This window comes from Lygodium microphyllum, chromosome 16 (genome assembly GCF_053477565.2).
Source record: "Lygodium microphyllum isolate KBCC chromosome 16, Lygodium_microphyllum_v1.1.10, whole genome shotgun sequence".
In the NCBI taxonomy this organism is placed as follows: Eukaryota; Viridiplantae; Streptophyta; class Polypodiopsida; order Schizaeales; family Lygodiaceae; genus Lygodium; species Lygodium microphyllum.
In genome coordinates, this window is record NC_141150.1 from 71,601,765 (window position 1) to 71,614,679 (window position 12,915).

Sequence of the window (12,915 nt, forward strand, 5' to 3'; positions counted from 1 at the left end):
AGCTTCTTAAGTGTTGAGAAGTGGACATGTGCTAAAAGAAGGAACTCTTAACCCTCATATTCATGTAATTGACTCCATAAATCAAACAATTAGGCTCACTGAACCATTTGTGCCAAATACTCACTTGAGAACCCATTCTTTTTCCTTTCTTCAAGCCCTTGTCCTAGCTTATTTATCGTTCCTTCATTCAAGCCCTTATATATCAAGACACTTACATATTGTTCCTCTATTCAAGCCACTGTATATCAAGGACACTTTAGCCATCCACATTTTTGCCTACAAAGTCATGTAGACATCAGGGCATTGAAAGGACCTCCATCTTGTTCTCTTTTTAGCTCATGGAATGTATGTGTCCTCAATCATCTCGACAACAACATCATTGTAACATTACATAAACTAATTGATAATGTTTAGTCATCCCCTTGGCAAGTTGGTTAGTTTGTATATAAAAAATATATCTTGCCTTGCATTTACTTCAAATGTTTTCTAAACCTAAAAGTGGAGATGGAGGAGGAGATGACGTGATGAAGACCTTATGAATAAGTAGGTGTGTTTGGTGCATCATGGGAGTAAGATTCCTTTCTTGTGTGATCCCCATAAACATTGGGACTAGTCCATGAAGTGGAGAACTTTGAACGTCAACTTGTGAAAATAAAGAAAATCCAGTTGTGCCAAGATGATGATGAACAAAAGGTAGATTAGTAGATGCTAATCTTGATGATCCATCCATTTTTCCCTTCTATTATATGAACTAGTTTAACATATGAAGAATTGGGAGGTTGTTGGATGTTATGTGTACATATTATATTAGCTATCTTTATTTTCAAACAAAAACACACATGGCAAAGGGCTCTAAGGCTACTTACTCATCTAGATAATCGATTCACTTTTAGGGACCCACTCATTGTTTAACCACATGAGGAGAGAGAATGATGGAGTTCAAAGAGAGGATGCCAATTGGCCAGGATTTGGTAGCCATTTTTGCATAACTTCTTGGTACCCCAAAAATTTAGGGTGCTATTTTACTTTTGACAAGTTCTGCTTAAACTAAAGTTGACCAAAACTAAAGATTGATTGATATCCTAGATGTAGATGTTAACTTGCTCATGTGGCCTCGCATAGGAAATTTGACTTGCATGTATCATAGCTCTTATCTATTACATCATGTGTGCATGTCACACACACACACACACACACACAATATCCAAGTCTTGGACTCTAGTAGACCTGGCTTAAAAATATTGCAAACTCTTCCAATAAAGCTCATAAAATGGTTAGTCTAAACCAATGGTGTCATAGTTTAGTTGGTGTGAGTGCGGGTTGAGTTTGAGGGGTGCATGAACCTTGGGTGGTTCTTCTATTGTGGCAAAAAAACTGTTTTTGTCCAAAATGGTTAGTGCAAAAGTACTTGGACATGCTTGTGGCATGAAGCTCCAAGTTCCAATGGATGGAATATGATTCAAGCTGATGAGAATCGCTCATCACAAGATGGAGTAGCAGATTATGATGAGGAAATTTGTTTTCTTATGTTTACTCTTGGCTTCACAACTTGTGTCAGGGTACAGATGTATACGGTGGAAGAAAGAGAGAGATCCCATGGCTTGGTAGTGGTAGTGCTTGAAAAAAATCTGGGCTTGACGTAATCCCACCTTCTTTCAATGTTGAAATTTACCTTTATAACTAAATTTAAGAGGGGATAACACTCAAAATGTTTAGGATGTTGGTCTTAAAGCTTTACGATTCTAGTCTCACAACCCTCATACATATACATAGGATTTTAGTCTAAAGGCCTTCACACACACATGTATATATTTTACCTCTTAAATTTTTCAATTGAGAGGGGATCGATTGGGGAAAGGGTGGGGGCGGGGGGGAACGACCAGTTGTAGGGACTGTTTTTTAAAGGGAAGAAAAAACTAAAAGATTGAAAATATACTTACGATTCCATCGCGTAGAGCATACGAGGCGTAAGAAGAAGCCAAAGCCAAAGTCACAGCAAAACAGACAGTCTCACACTGAGAGACACCTGGCCCACCGCTACATTTGGCAGGGGAGAGCCAACCCCCCAAAATGGCCACCAAATTAAGGGGCGGTTGTGTCGATCACAGATGGTTGTTCCAGTTTTGCCGGCTCTCCCCTTTCTTCGAACCCTCTCTCTCTTTCTCTCTCTCTCTCTCGCTCTCTCTTCCTTCCTTTCCCTCCCCTACCACCAGAACAAGAATTCCGTGTCCCTTCATCGCTCTCCCCCCTCTCGCTACTCCACCAAGCTTTCGTTTTGTCTTTCGCCTCCGTTTCCAGGATCTTGTTTCTTTTACCTCTGTGCAAACCATCGCCGCTTTTCCGAGTTCTTGGAGTTGCAATTTCACCAATTTCACAAAGCTATGGCGTGAGATTCTTCCTTAGCTCCAGGTTCCTACTTTTGCCGGCATCTCATTTTTTAATGTCTAATGGCTAAATCATTGTCCAGATTGCAGAATTGGTATGCTATCTAGTTCTTAAGTGAAAGCTTGGTTCATACGTCTGCCATATCCAGGTTCCTACCTTTGCTTGCATCTCATTTTAATGGCTAAATCATTTTCGGTTTGGCTGACATGGTATACCATATTTAAGCTCCTAAGTGAAAGATTGGTCCATACGTCTGCCACACAAACGGGAATTTGCGAATCTCTTCTGTTGAGGAACAGCTGAATTTCCTTAGTCTCTTCCTTTTTGTCACTGTAATTTAGCCATGCGGAGAGAAATTTTCGAAACGAGAGAGGTAAATCTCTCTGAAAGGAGAGAAACTGGTGAGATAATTCGTAGTTTAGCCAGTCATTGCAGTGCGGCTGCGCACAGAGTGAGCGTCGAGAATCTCCGAGCAGCTCAGTGTTATTTGCTAATCTCAACGTTATTGACTCGTTTTACGTCTAATCTCAACGTTATTTGCTAAATTGGAAATAGATTGCCGAGGAGAGTTGCTTCTTGTGCGGAAAATTATTTCAAGCTTTGCAAGTGTTGAAAGTTCAAGAAGCTTATCCTGACATGCTCTCTCACCTGCAAGATTTGGATTATGCTAATGAATGCGAATTCCTGCCATTTTACTCTACTCAGTCAATTGGCATTTATATTGTACGGGCCTTATTTGGACTTAGTATTTTACCTCAGGGATTGCTTCCCAGGTTGCTGTAAAAGTCACACGTGTACACCACGAACTGTAGCACAAGAAACATTTGCTTAAAATGATCCGGGGGGACATTCACTGACAACCTCATGGTTAGCCATGACTTTGGGTAGCTGCATTCGAAACCATATTTGCAGTAAAATTCTGAAAGCCATAATCATGTCTAAGCAGGATTTTACTCTGATTTTCCATCTCTGGTGATTTAAAAATATATATATTTATATATTTCTTTTGATCTGTGTTATTGATGTGCTCAACTATATGCTCGTTATTCTTGATCTTACACTTGGAGTGAGACTCATGTCTTAAACATTCTACATTTTGGAACGCTATCCCTGTTTGTCACTTAGCTATAGTTGTCTTGCCCTCGTTGTGTTGTCATATTTTGCAGCTATAATGTGATCTGTGTTTGTACAAACAGCGAGTTTGCAGGAAACTACAAATGAATTGCTGATAATGACTTTGCTTCAGGTCCTTCCTTGTGAGTTTGGAGAGCCATGGGAATATATCTCAGCACTCCTAAAACTGAGAAGTTTTCAGAAGATGGTGACAATGGAAGGTTCAGATATGGAGTATCAGCTATGCAAGGCTGGCGGAGTAGCATGGAAGATGCGGTAAAGCCTTTCTCACATGTCTCTCTTGCCTTTATGGTTACCATTTTTAGATCAAAGCTGCTGTGCTGCAGTGCTTCTAGGACCGTTTCAGTTTATCCACTCATCTCCTGCTCTCACACACGAATTCGAGAGCAGGGTAGCAGATGCCACATAAATGAGCTTGGATTGAAGAACTTAGATGATTTTCACATGCCTTATATATGTGAACCTATTAAACTGGTCATTCAAGCTGCTTGTAGGACCTGATTTGACACTGATCAAGACCAGGATTCGCTTTCTTTTCATGCAAGAGGAATTAATACTCCTAAACATCAAGACCAGGATTCGCTTTCTTTTCATGCAAGAGGGATTAATACTCCTAAACATCAAGATTGCTATCATTTAATGTCTAGTCAGAGTTTTTCCATACGACAATCTAAAGTCAAACACAAATGATATGGAAGTACGAGTCAAGTATGATTCCAACCCTGGAGCTGAATCATATGCGACCGTTACTTTCTTACATAATTTAACAAAACAAAATAACATTAAAATTTGAGAACTAAACAAATAACTTATAAGCAGTGAGCATATCCAAAACAACTATCAAACAACAGATACCATGTGCCAAATAATAGGCATCTAACTTCGAGCATACGGTGGCACGTTTTTTCACCTTCTCCCGAAAAATTCGCTCCATAGCCATGCCAAGTTTGAAACCCCCATACCATATTCTAGTTTTATGAACGTTTGCAAACATCTGATTCAGATTTCAAAACTTGTGGTACCCCAATTCCACTATATTGGTTAAAAAGTCTCCCATAGTCTTTATACTTTTCAAACACATGCAGTTGTATTGAACTTTCCATATATTTTTGTGTAGCTGTGAACTAGCAGACATGCAGTTGTGTTGAACTTTCCATATATTTTTGTGTAGCTATGAACTAGCAGAAAAAACACACACACCTGCACACACACACACAACCCACCACCCCACCTCGCAGAAAAAAGAAAACACCCAGCACACAAAAAACAAAACCCTACCCTTAAAAACCCTCTTCTTTTATTTTCCGGGGGTGATGCCCCCTAGAAAAAGAAGACAATAGTAATCAGTTCTTTCTGTTAAGCTGACTTTCACAAGACTTTGTTATTTACTGGGTTCTGACACTGTCAAATTTCTTAATAACATTGTAATCAGCTTGTCTAATAGTTGATGTTCCCTGATGTTTAGGAAGCATCTGGCTTGTTTGGTGCGTTTATTTTGTTGGATTGTGTAGCCTGGCATTGTAATCAGAAGAGTTCATTCACTGTGATAAAGGACCATAGTTGCATGGTTTAAATGCAGCAACACACATTTATTCTCACGTCTTTGTTTTTCATTTTCAGCATGCTGCTGTTCTGGACCTTGATGAAAACACATCTTTCTTTGGCGTGTATGATGGCCATGGAGGTACATGTCAGCATGAATTCTTACTCTACCAGTATATAGAGCTAAGAGTACTTCCTTTAAGGAGCCTGCTTGTATGCAAGTTGGACATTTAAGAGTGCCGCCATGCATAGACCTATCAGACATTTCGGATGTTAAATAGGTCAAGTTTGCACCGTGTGACATGCTCTTTTTCTGTCCTACTTTTAAAATTATAATGACTAGTGCAAATAGTGACTAAGTGCATGGCAGGAGTTTAAAACTTGTGAATGCATTTTACAAGTATTATTTGACATGTCAAAGAAATCAAATATTCCATTTTACAGTTTGACAAGTGCGACTGTTTTATATATTAAAGATGGTGGTGTCTGGTCAAAGCTTATTATATACAATGTCAGCTTTGAGAAATCTAAGGAGGTTTCTTATTCTGATAGGATATTTCAGCTGTAGCTTCTGCTCAGAGACCCATGAGTAGAATGACCACTGCTGTACCTGTGCCTAACACTCATTCAATAAGGTCTCAGAAAGTGATACCAGCTCCCTAATTCTGCTTCTGCTCGGTGTTTTATTAACTAATGTAGCAAATGCAATGCAAGAATGTACAGAAGCATAACAAGGAACCTAGCTGGCCACTTGAGGGAATGAGTCTTTTATATATCGGTGAGAAGCAAGTGCAGGACATTATTTCTATGGGATTTGGAGGGCAGAGAAGCCAGTGCAGTACAAAATAACGCTAAATAATATGGCCATCAGGAATGCCATGTGATGTTGATGCACTCTATTTCTCGAGCTGATAATCCTCTAGTCACTCTCCGTGTGCAAATAAGGTCAAGACAGATGCAATACAACTAATTTAGAGGATGAACACTGGCTTCGTGTGGAGCAGTCCAGATGTAGAAGGTAGTGTGGCTGAACTATCGTCAAAGGAGCTGATAGGGGTTATCAGCAAGTGGAAAGTGTGGGATTGGAACAGGAATGACAGGTTGGAGCTGATAGTGGGGTATCAGCAGGTGGAAAATGTGGTGTTGGAACAGGAAAGACAGATTAAGGAATGCATGGGAAACCGGATGTAATCACACTAAGGCAGGGTGGAATCCATAAATCAGGGAAACGCAGGTGTCAATATGAACCATAACAAAAGGAAGACTTGACACACATGGAGATGTATCTATTGAGTGTGTGCAGTGCAGTCCCCTTGACAATGGCGAGATGGCTAAGCTGGTGCTCCACATTGAGGTGAGAGGATTGCCCATCTTGGCCAGTCAGGCACTCATTACTTAAACTGCAATGAGCTCCAATCAAGAAAGGCCATCAAGAACATTTGTGGGTTGGATGCACATGGTTGCAGTTCCATGAGCTACACATGTTTCACCTCTACGGTAACAACCTGGGCTCCCCTTTCATATAGCTCAGTTGAGAGGAGAATAGGGCCATCAGGATGAATCATTTAGTCACACATGGCAAGCAACATTTGTTATCTCTATTCATCCACTAAAGACAAAGATGGTTATCCACTGAAAACATCTTCTCCATTGAAGGTGGAAGTGTTGCAATAGATAGAATTGTTTAAAAAAAAACCAAAATTTGGATAAATCTATAGGATTACATTTACAAAAGGGGCTTTTTAAAGTGTAAGTTTCTTAAGGAAAAGGGATCATTGGAGCAAAAGTCAAGGAATCTAGCAAACAAAGGTTGTGATTGCTCTTGTACTTCCTACCTTGAGTGTTGGATGTTGTTTCATCATTGTTACTAAGATGCTCATCATTGTTACTAAGATGCACCATCTTGCTCGCGTAGAGGGGTGGAAGACACTGTTGAGCCATTAAAATAAAAGGCCTACATAACACAAAGTATCAGACATTTTGGCTTAATTTGACTCCACAAAAATAGCCCCAAAAAGATTTAGTTACTAAAAGGCATTTATTTTATTTAGTAGGTCAAATGCGCAAAAATCCCCTATGTACGGACATGTTTTGGGTATATTTTCTACTTTCTCTGATCATTATCATTCTTTCCACTCTTTTTTGAGTGCTCTCTCTCTGTCTCTCCTACTACCATGCCCCCTGGAGGAGCTGCGGTCCACACCTGGAGTTGCTGCCCTGCAGCCCACTGTCTGGTGGTGGCACCCTACTGCTGCCTAGCCGTTGCCCTGCCCTGCTGAGGATGCCACCAGCTTGCTGGATTGCTGCCCTGCCCTGGAGGAGCCATCATAAGTTGTTTATTACTGTCGCTCTGCTGATTTGCTACAGCTGGAGGAGTGCAGCCTGCGTTTTCCTTACTGCAGCCTTGGCCTTGCTACTCTAGAGGCTTATCAGCTAAAGTCATCAATTTAGAGATCATTTTTAATCTGGTACTATCAACGTCAGCTTTGACACACATTGTGACAAAATTTACGAACTGCTCCAGTCGGGTACCATCAACGGCAGCTTTGATACACATCATGATCAAATTTAGGAACTGCTCTTTCCATCTCTCTCAAGGCGTCTCTCCTTCAGCGACTCTTAAGATTTTAGAGGGCAATTAAGATTACACCTTGAAATTTCCTCACAGGATGGCATTGATTAAATCTTTAGTAGATTGATTTGATTTTCGGAACCAATCAAAATCGTGCATTTTTGAAATGGAGTTCCTTATTATTATGAGTTTTGGGAGCACTTTCAATATCCACATATATACTCGAGGAAATATGTAACTTCCAGTTGCAATGTTTTGAAAACTGATAATTACTGTGATTAGGGTAGGAATATAGAATCTGGCAATTTATAATTCTAACATTAACTTTATTATTATTCGATCAACGACATTGATTTTGGATTGTGGCTGCAGGTAAGGTGGTCGCAAAATTTTGTGCAAAACATTTACATGTGCAAGTTTTTCGGAGTGAGGCCTACAGTAAAGGAGATCTACCTCAAAGTCTGCAAAATGCGTTCTTAAGGTTTAGACCCTTATAAGCTGTATTTCATTATTAAGTCTATAGGAAGGATCCAAATTGTATATGTTTGTGCTGTAATCATTGTAGGAAACAGTACCAAATTTGTTATTAAATTGTGACTTTTAAGGCTTTAAATCCATGCCAAGCTTGCTTGTTTACTAGGCATCTTGAGATAGTACTTATTTATGTAGTGTCGGAGTTGCAGAAGTTATAAATTATAATCCTTTTGGTATTGCTCAATGATAATTGAGACAGATGTGAAAGTCTGGATTATCAGCTCGTATAATGTTCTTTGATGATTTTCTAGGATGGATGATATGATGAGGGGACACAGAGGTTGGAGGGAACTCTCTATGTTAAATGGGGACAAACTCACGAAGATAAACCACTTTATTGAGGGTCTCATGTCTCCAAGAGGATCAGAAAACAAGGCCACAAAGGAGGTGGATGAAGAATGGACTTTTGAACCGGTACATACTTCAAATTCATTCTTAAATTACAAATGCATCAACATCATTTTGGCTAGTTGTCCACAAACAGCAATTGATTGGGGTTGGATGCTGTTTTCTAAAGTGATGTCTTTTAACTATCAATGTCTGGTTGGTTTGATAGTAAAGACATGATTGATGCCACAGAATACATACTTGTATTGAGAAGTTAACACCTAGAATCTATTGTATGCTATTTTTTGACTAGTTTATTGCTTCATAATATGCGTTATGAATTTCCCTCATGGAATTTCAGTACATGCTGAAGTGACTTTGACTGATTGTGCAATTTGATTGTTGAAATTAGAACTTCTATGTAAAGATCGATTGTGGTGTGACTTTTGTGTTTGTTTTTGATTATTGATGTATTACATATGGCAGGGGTCTCATGCAGATTTTGCAGGACCTACTTCTGGCAGCACTGCTGTTGTAGCTGTTTTACAAGGAGAAAAGATTGTGGTAGCCAATGCTGGTGATTCTCGTTGTGTGCTCTCTAGAGCAGGAAAGGTGACCTCGAAAAACGAAAGCACATATTAGTAGCTGCAGTTTTTACTTCTAGTTTGGAGGTTAAGCTATCTCTGATCCATGTTGCGTTTGACATGCAGGCTTATGAGCTATCGCAAGATCACAAACCTGAACTTGAGGATGAAAGGGAGAGGATATTGCAAGCTGGTGGTTTTATTCATTGTGGAAGAGTTAATGGTAGCCTGAACTTGGCAAGAGCTATTGGTGAGGCATTAGATGTCCCTTAAAAGTTTATTCCGATTGGTGAGGATACCAGTATATGATGATGTTTGAAACTTTGTCATATAGGTGATGTGGAGTTTAAGCAAAATAAATTTTTGCCCCCTGAAAGACAAATTGTGACAGCCTGGCCCGAAATTAAGACTGTGAGTTGATTCTTCTTTTTAAATGAAGAGATGGGATCTGGGAAGAAGAATCATCAGTTTACTTAGTAGTTTTACTTCTGTTTGCAGGTAGATTTGACTGCAGATGATGAATTTCTTATATTGGCATGCGATGGAGTTTGGTATGAAATCTTTACACTACTAGCTCCATCTTACTGTTTCACAAAAATTACCTGGAAGTTGAATACAATGGCTAAAGGTTCTTCACTTAATTGCGATATTGACTTGACCTTTTGTTCAATGCGAAAAGTTCTAATTTCTTAAGGTTTGGCATTCCCAATGTCGTCTGAAAGGGGCCCTAAGGGTTAGCTTGTTCTAGATCTATCTGACTGAATGAATTTATTCAGTATGCAGCTTATATTAATAGTATGACTTCAAAAAGTAGATTCTTATATGAAGAAGGGGTCTGGATTAAAGTAAGAAGTTAAATGAAGATGTATAAGTATAGTAGTATTGGTAGTTTGAAATATTTGATTGCCCGTAGTAAAAGAAAGCTCCTGTTGCCATAGACGGCCCTATAGAGGTCTCACATATGAAAGTTTTTGTTACCATAGACAACTTTATAGAGTTGTTATATACATGATTCAGAAGCTGATTGCAAATAAGAGCAGGGACCAAGGAAACATGGTGAAAGGATATTTGGCATCCAATTACAGAATGTAATGTAAATTTGGGCTTAATGAGACACCATCATTAAGAAAGATAGTAAAGTTTTCTTGGTCTGTATACATGCCGGATGGCTCTTAGAGAATGCAGTAGTGATCTGTACATAGTGTTTGTTTCACTAGTTTTGCTACCCTTATTTTGTGGAAGTTTAACAAGCACAACGTTTATGAATGCACTGCATGCTAACAAACATGGTAATTTGTCTCAGGGATGTTATGAAAAGTCAAGATGTGGTCGACTTTGTTCATCAACATATAGCTGAGGTAAAGTTGATGTGCTGGATATGCATGGTAACGTGCCTTCAAAGTTCTTTATATGTTTCTAACTTGTAGTATTTGGCAGGCCACATCATTATCATCCATTTGTGAGAGAGTGTTGGACAAGTGCTTGGCCCCAACCACTACCCTTGGTGAAGGCTGTGATAATATGACCATCATTATTGTGCAGTTAAAAAATTTTGGTTCTTAGTAAGATGAGCTCCTTTAAAAATGGAAGTTTAAAGCACAAAGCAAGCAAGAGCAAATATGACTACTTCCGGTTTAGTAGGTGAGAACTAGTTCAGGCTGCTCATTGTGCCTCTTGTAGCCATTTTGGCTATGTATCTTTGTTGTATATAGCTTATATTTTATTGTTGGGTCATGAATGTTGTGATTGCTAGCCCGCAAGAACATTTGATGTTTTCTTTGTGCTTCTAATTCCCGTGTAAAACACTGAAGGGATAGAAATCGATCAAGTGGTATGCTACTACTCATACATTCTACAATATATCTCACATGCAAAACAAATTGTTTAGAATATCTATTTATTCATAGGTTTCTACACTGAATTTCTTTTGTGCCCTGCTATAGAGATGTTCAAAATGCTACCAAAGTAATTGTATATGAGAATCATGGATCTCCCTACAATGGCTTTGCAGAAAAATGTTAGGAGGTAGAAAATCAATCTCCTTGCTCTATGCGTCCAATTTTCCCCATTTTACCCTTTGGTAGAAGAAAGAAATCTCCGTGTGTTGAAGCTCCTGCATTCTTATTATGAAGTGACCGTAGATATCTAAAATCACCTTTAAAGTACAATATTTGCAATTACACTAACATATTTTACCCTTTGGTAGAAGAAAGAAATCTCCGTGTGTTGAAGCTCTTGCATTCTTATTATGAAGTGACCGTAGATACCTAAAATCACCTTTAAAGTACAATATTTGCAACTACACTAACATATTTGTGTAACAGTTGATACACCATAGAACTCTATAGTGATTAGTTGTTGATATTGTAGTGACAGTTTCTTTAGTGTAACTGGTATTCTCTCGTATTGTTGATTTACAGGGAGTAAAGAGATTCATAAGATCTTGTTCCCTCTTTCATGATCTATAGTTGACTGTGGCTCAGTTGCTGCTTTTGTCTGCAATCCACATGCATGTGCGGTTGCCAACAAATGATTTTTTGAGATGTCTCCTTTGCTTCCTCATCCTCTTGTGATTTATTTAGCAAGTCTCTTACCAATGTCTACACGGTAAATTCACTTCATTTATAACATCATGTGGTGCATTTACTCCACTTATAACATCCTTGAATGTGGTATGGCACATTTCAGATGAGGTACAGAGGACGATGGGTGGTGATCTGGTCCCAGAACCAAGTCGTGTATAGTCGAATGTTATTGCAGCCTTTCACTATTGTTTCATATCGAAGTTTCATTCTACATGCAAATTGGACGCTGTACAACATCTTTATTTATCCAGTGGGCTTGAGCATTGCTAGCAAGAGATTCGATGGTAGGGTGGTAGCTATTGTTAGCCTTGCACATTATAAGCAATTTCCCTTCTAGATATCAACTAAGCACTATTGAATCCACTTTCATTTCAACTGATGGGTGTCTATGGCCCTAATCAGTTTTCATATGCAGGCCTCGTGAAGGCCGTCTTACTGTCTACAATTGGGAGAGCTTAGACCTTAAAAGGGGAGACTGTGTACTTTCAGTTGGCTAATGCCATAGCCATTTATGGTGCGTACATGCTCATTATAGTTCAAACTTTAGCCATTTGTCATTAGATGTTCTGCATGCCCACAATTCTGAAAACGGTCACCTATCGGGTCTCGTATTCTCCACTCATCCCGGCCATTAGATTACATCCACACCGATCCGTTGAACTATGAACTTATGCACGAGAATGCAAGGTGCATGCATTTCAGACACCAAGTACGATGAAATGTAGGATACAGAGAAAATGTAGGATACAGAGAAACAATTAACAATTGAAGGAGAAAATGGTATTTTATCTGTCACTTGAAAACCAGATTTCTTCCATGTGTCAACAACATGCATTCCGATAATGTTTTGAACATCATTTGGGTTGTCGACTCCTGCCACGTTAGCCTTCGATTCACGTTGATTCCACAAAACACAGGTGTATGTGCAGTCTGCACGTACTTCCTCCTAGGACTCCACAAAACTGCTTGCCGTAGGGTAAACAAGCCAATACTACAAAGGGCTACTTTTCCTTATATGAACCTTTACTCAATGTGTTTTTGTTCAAAATAATCTAAATTTTTCTGAGCCCTATTTTAATCTCCTTTCATGTTGGAAATTTTTGTTAGCTGGAGAAATTTCTAATAAACTTTTGGGATCTTAAACATCACCATAGACCAATGCCAAAGTCATGACTTGGCTAGTATTTGGTGTAACTTTTGGGATCTTAAAAATCACCACAAGCCCAAGTCATCCTAATGTAGACATCTACGA

The 12,915-nt window shown here is 39.1% G+C and overlaps 1 protein-coding gene across 6 annotated transcripts; it reads left to right on the plus strand.

The window, feature by feature from the left end:
- Positions 1-2,133: 2,133 nt before the first annotated feature.
- LOC148022973 (putative protein phosphatase 2C 11) lies at positions 2,134-12,180 on the plus strand. Of its 6 annotated transcripts, none has more exons than XM_087695925.1 (14): positions 2,134-2,384; positions 2,468-2,533; positions 3,632-3,774; positions 5,140-5,203; positions 8,006-8,114; positions 8,419-8,581; positions 8,981-9,106; positions 9,205-9,328; positions 9,413-9,489; positions 9,577-9,629; positions 10,382-10,436; positions 10,516-11,103; positions 11,499-11,685; positions 11,767-12,180. In XM_087695925.1, exons 3-12 carry the CDS (start codon positions 3,658-3,660, stop codon positions 10,639-10,641), a joined length of 1,014 nt encoding a protein of 337 aa, XP_087552051.1. In that variant the 5' UTR covers positions 2,134-2,384; positions 2,468-2,533; positions 3,632-3,657; the 3' UTR covers positions 10,642-11,103; positions 11,499-11,685; positions 11,767-12,180. The 6 variants fall into 6 exon arrangements, with proteins under 6 accessions (XP_087552051.1, XP_087552049.1, XP_087552050.1 ...); XM_087695920.1 differs by lacking the exon at positions 2,468-2,533 and having other exon boundaries at positions 2,136-2,409; positions 11,767-11,947; positions 12,066-12,180; XM_087695922.1 differs by lacking the exon at positions 2,468-2,533 and having other exon boundaries at positions 2,136-2,409; positions 11,767-11,947; positions 12,079-12,180.
- Positions 12,181-12,915: the final 735 nt, after the last annotated feature.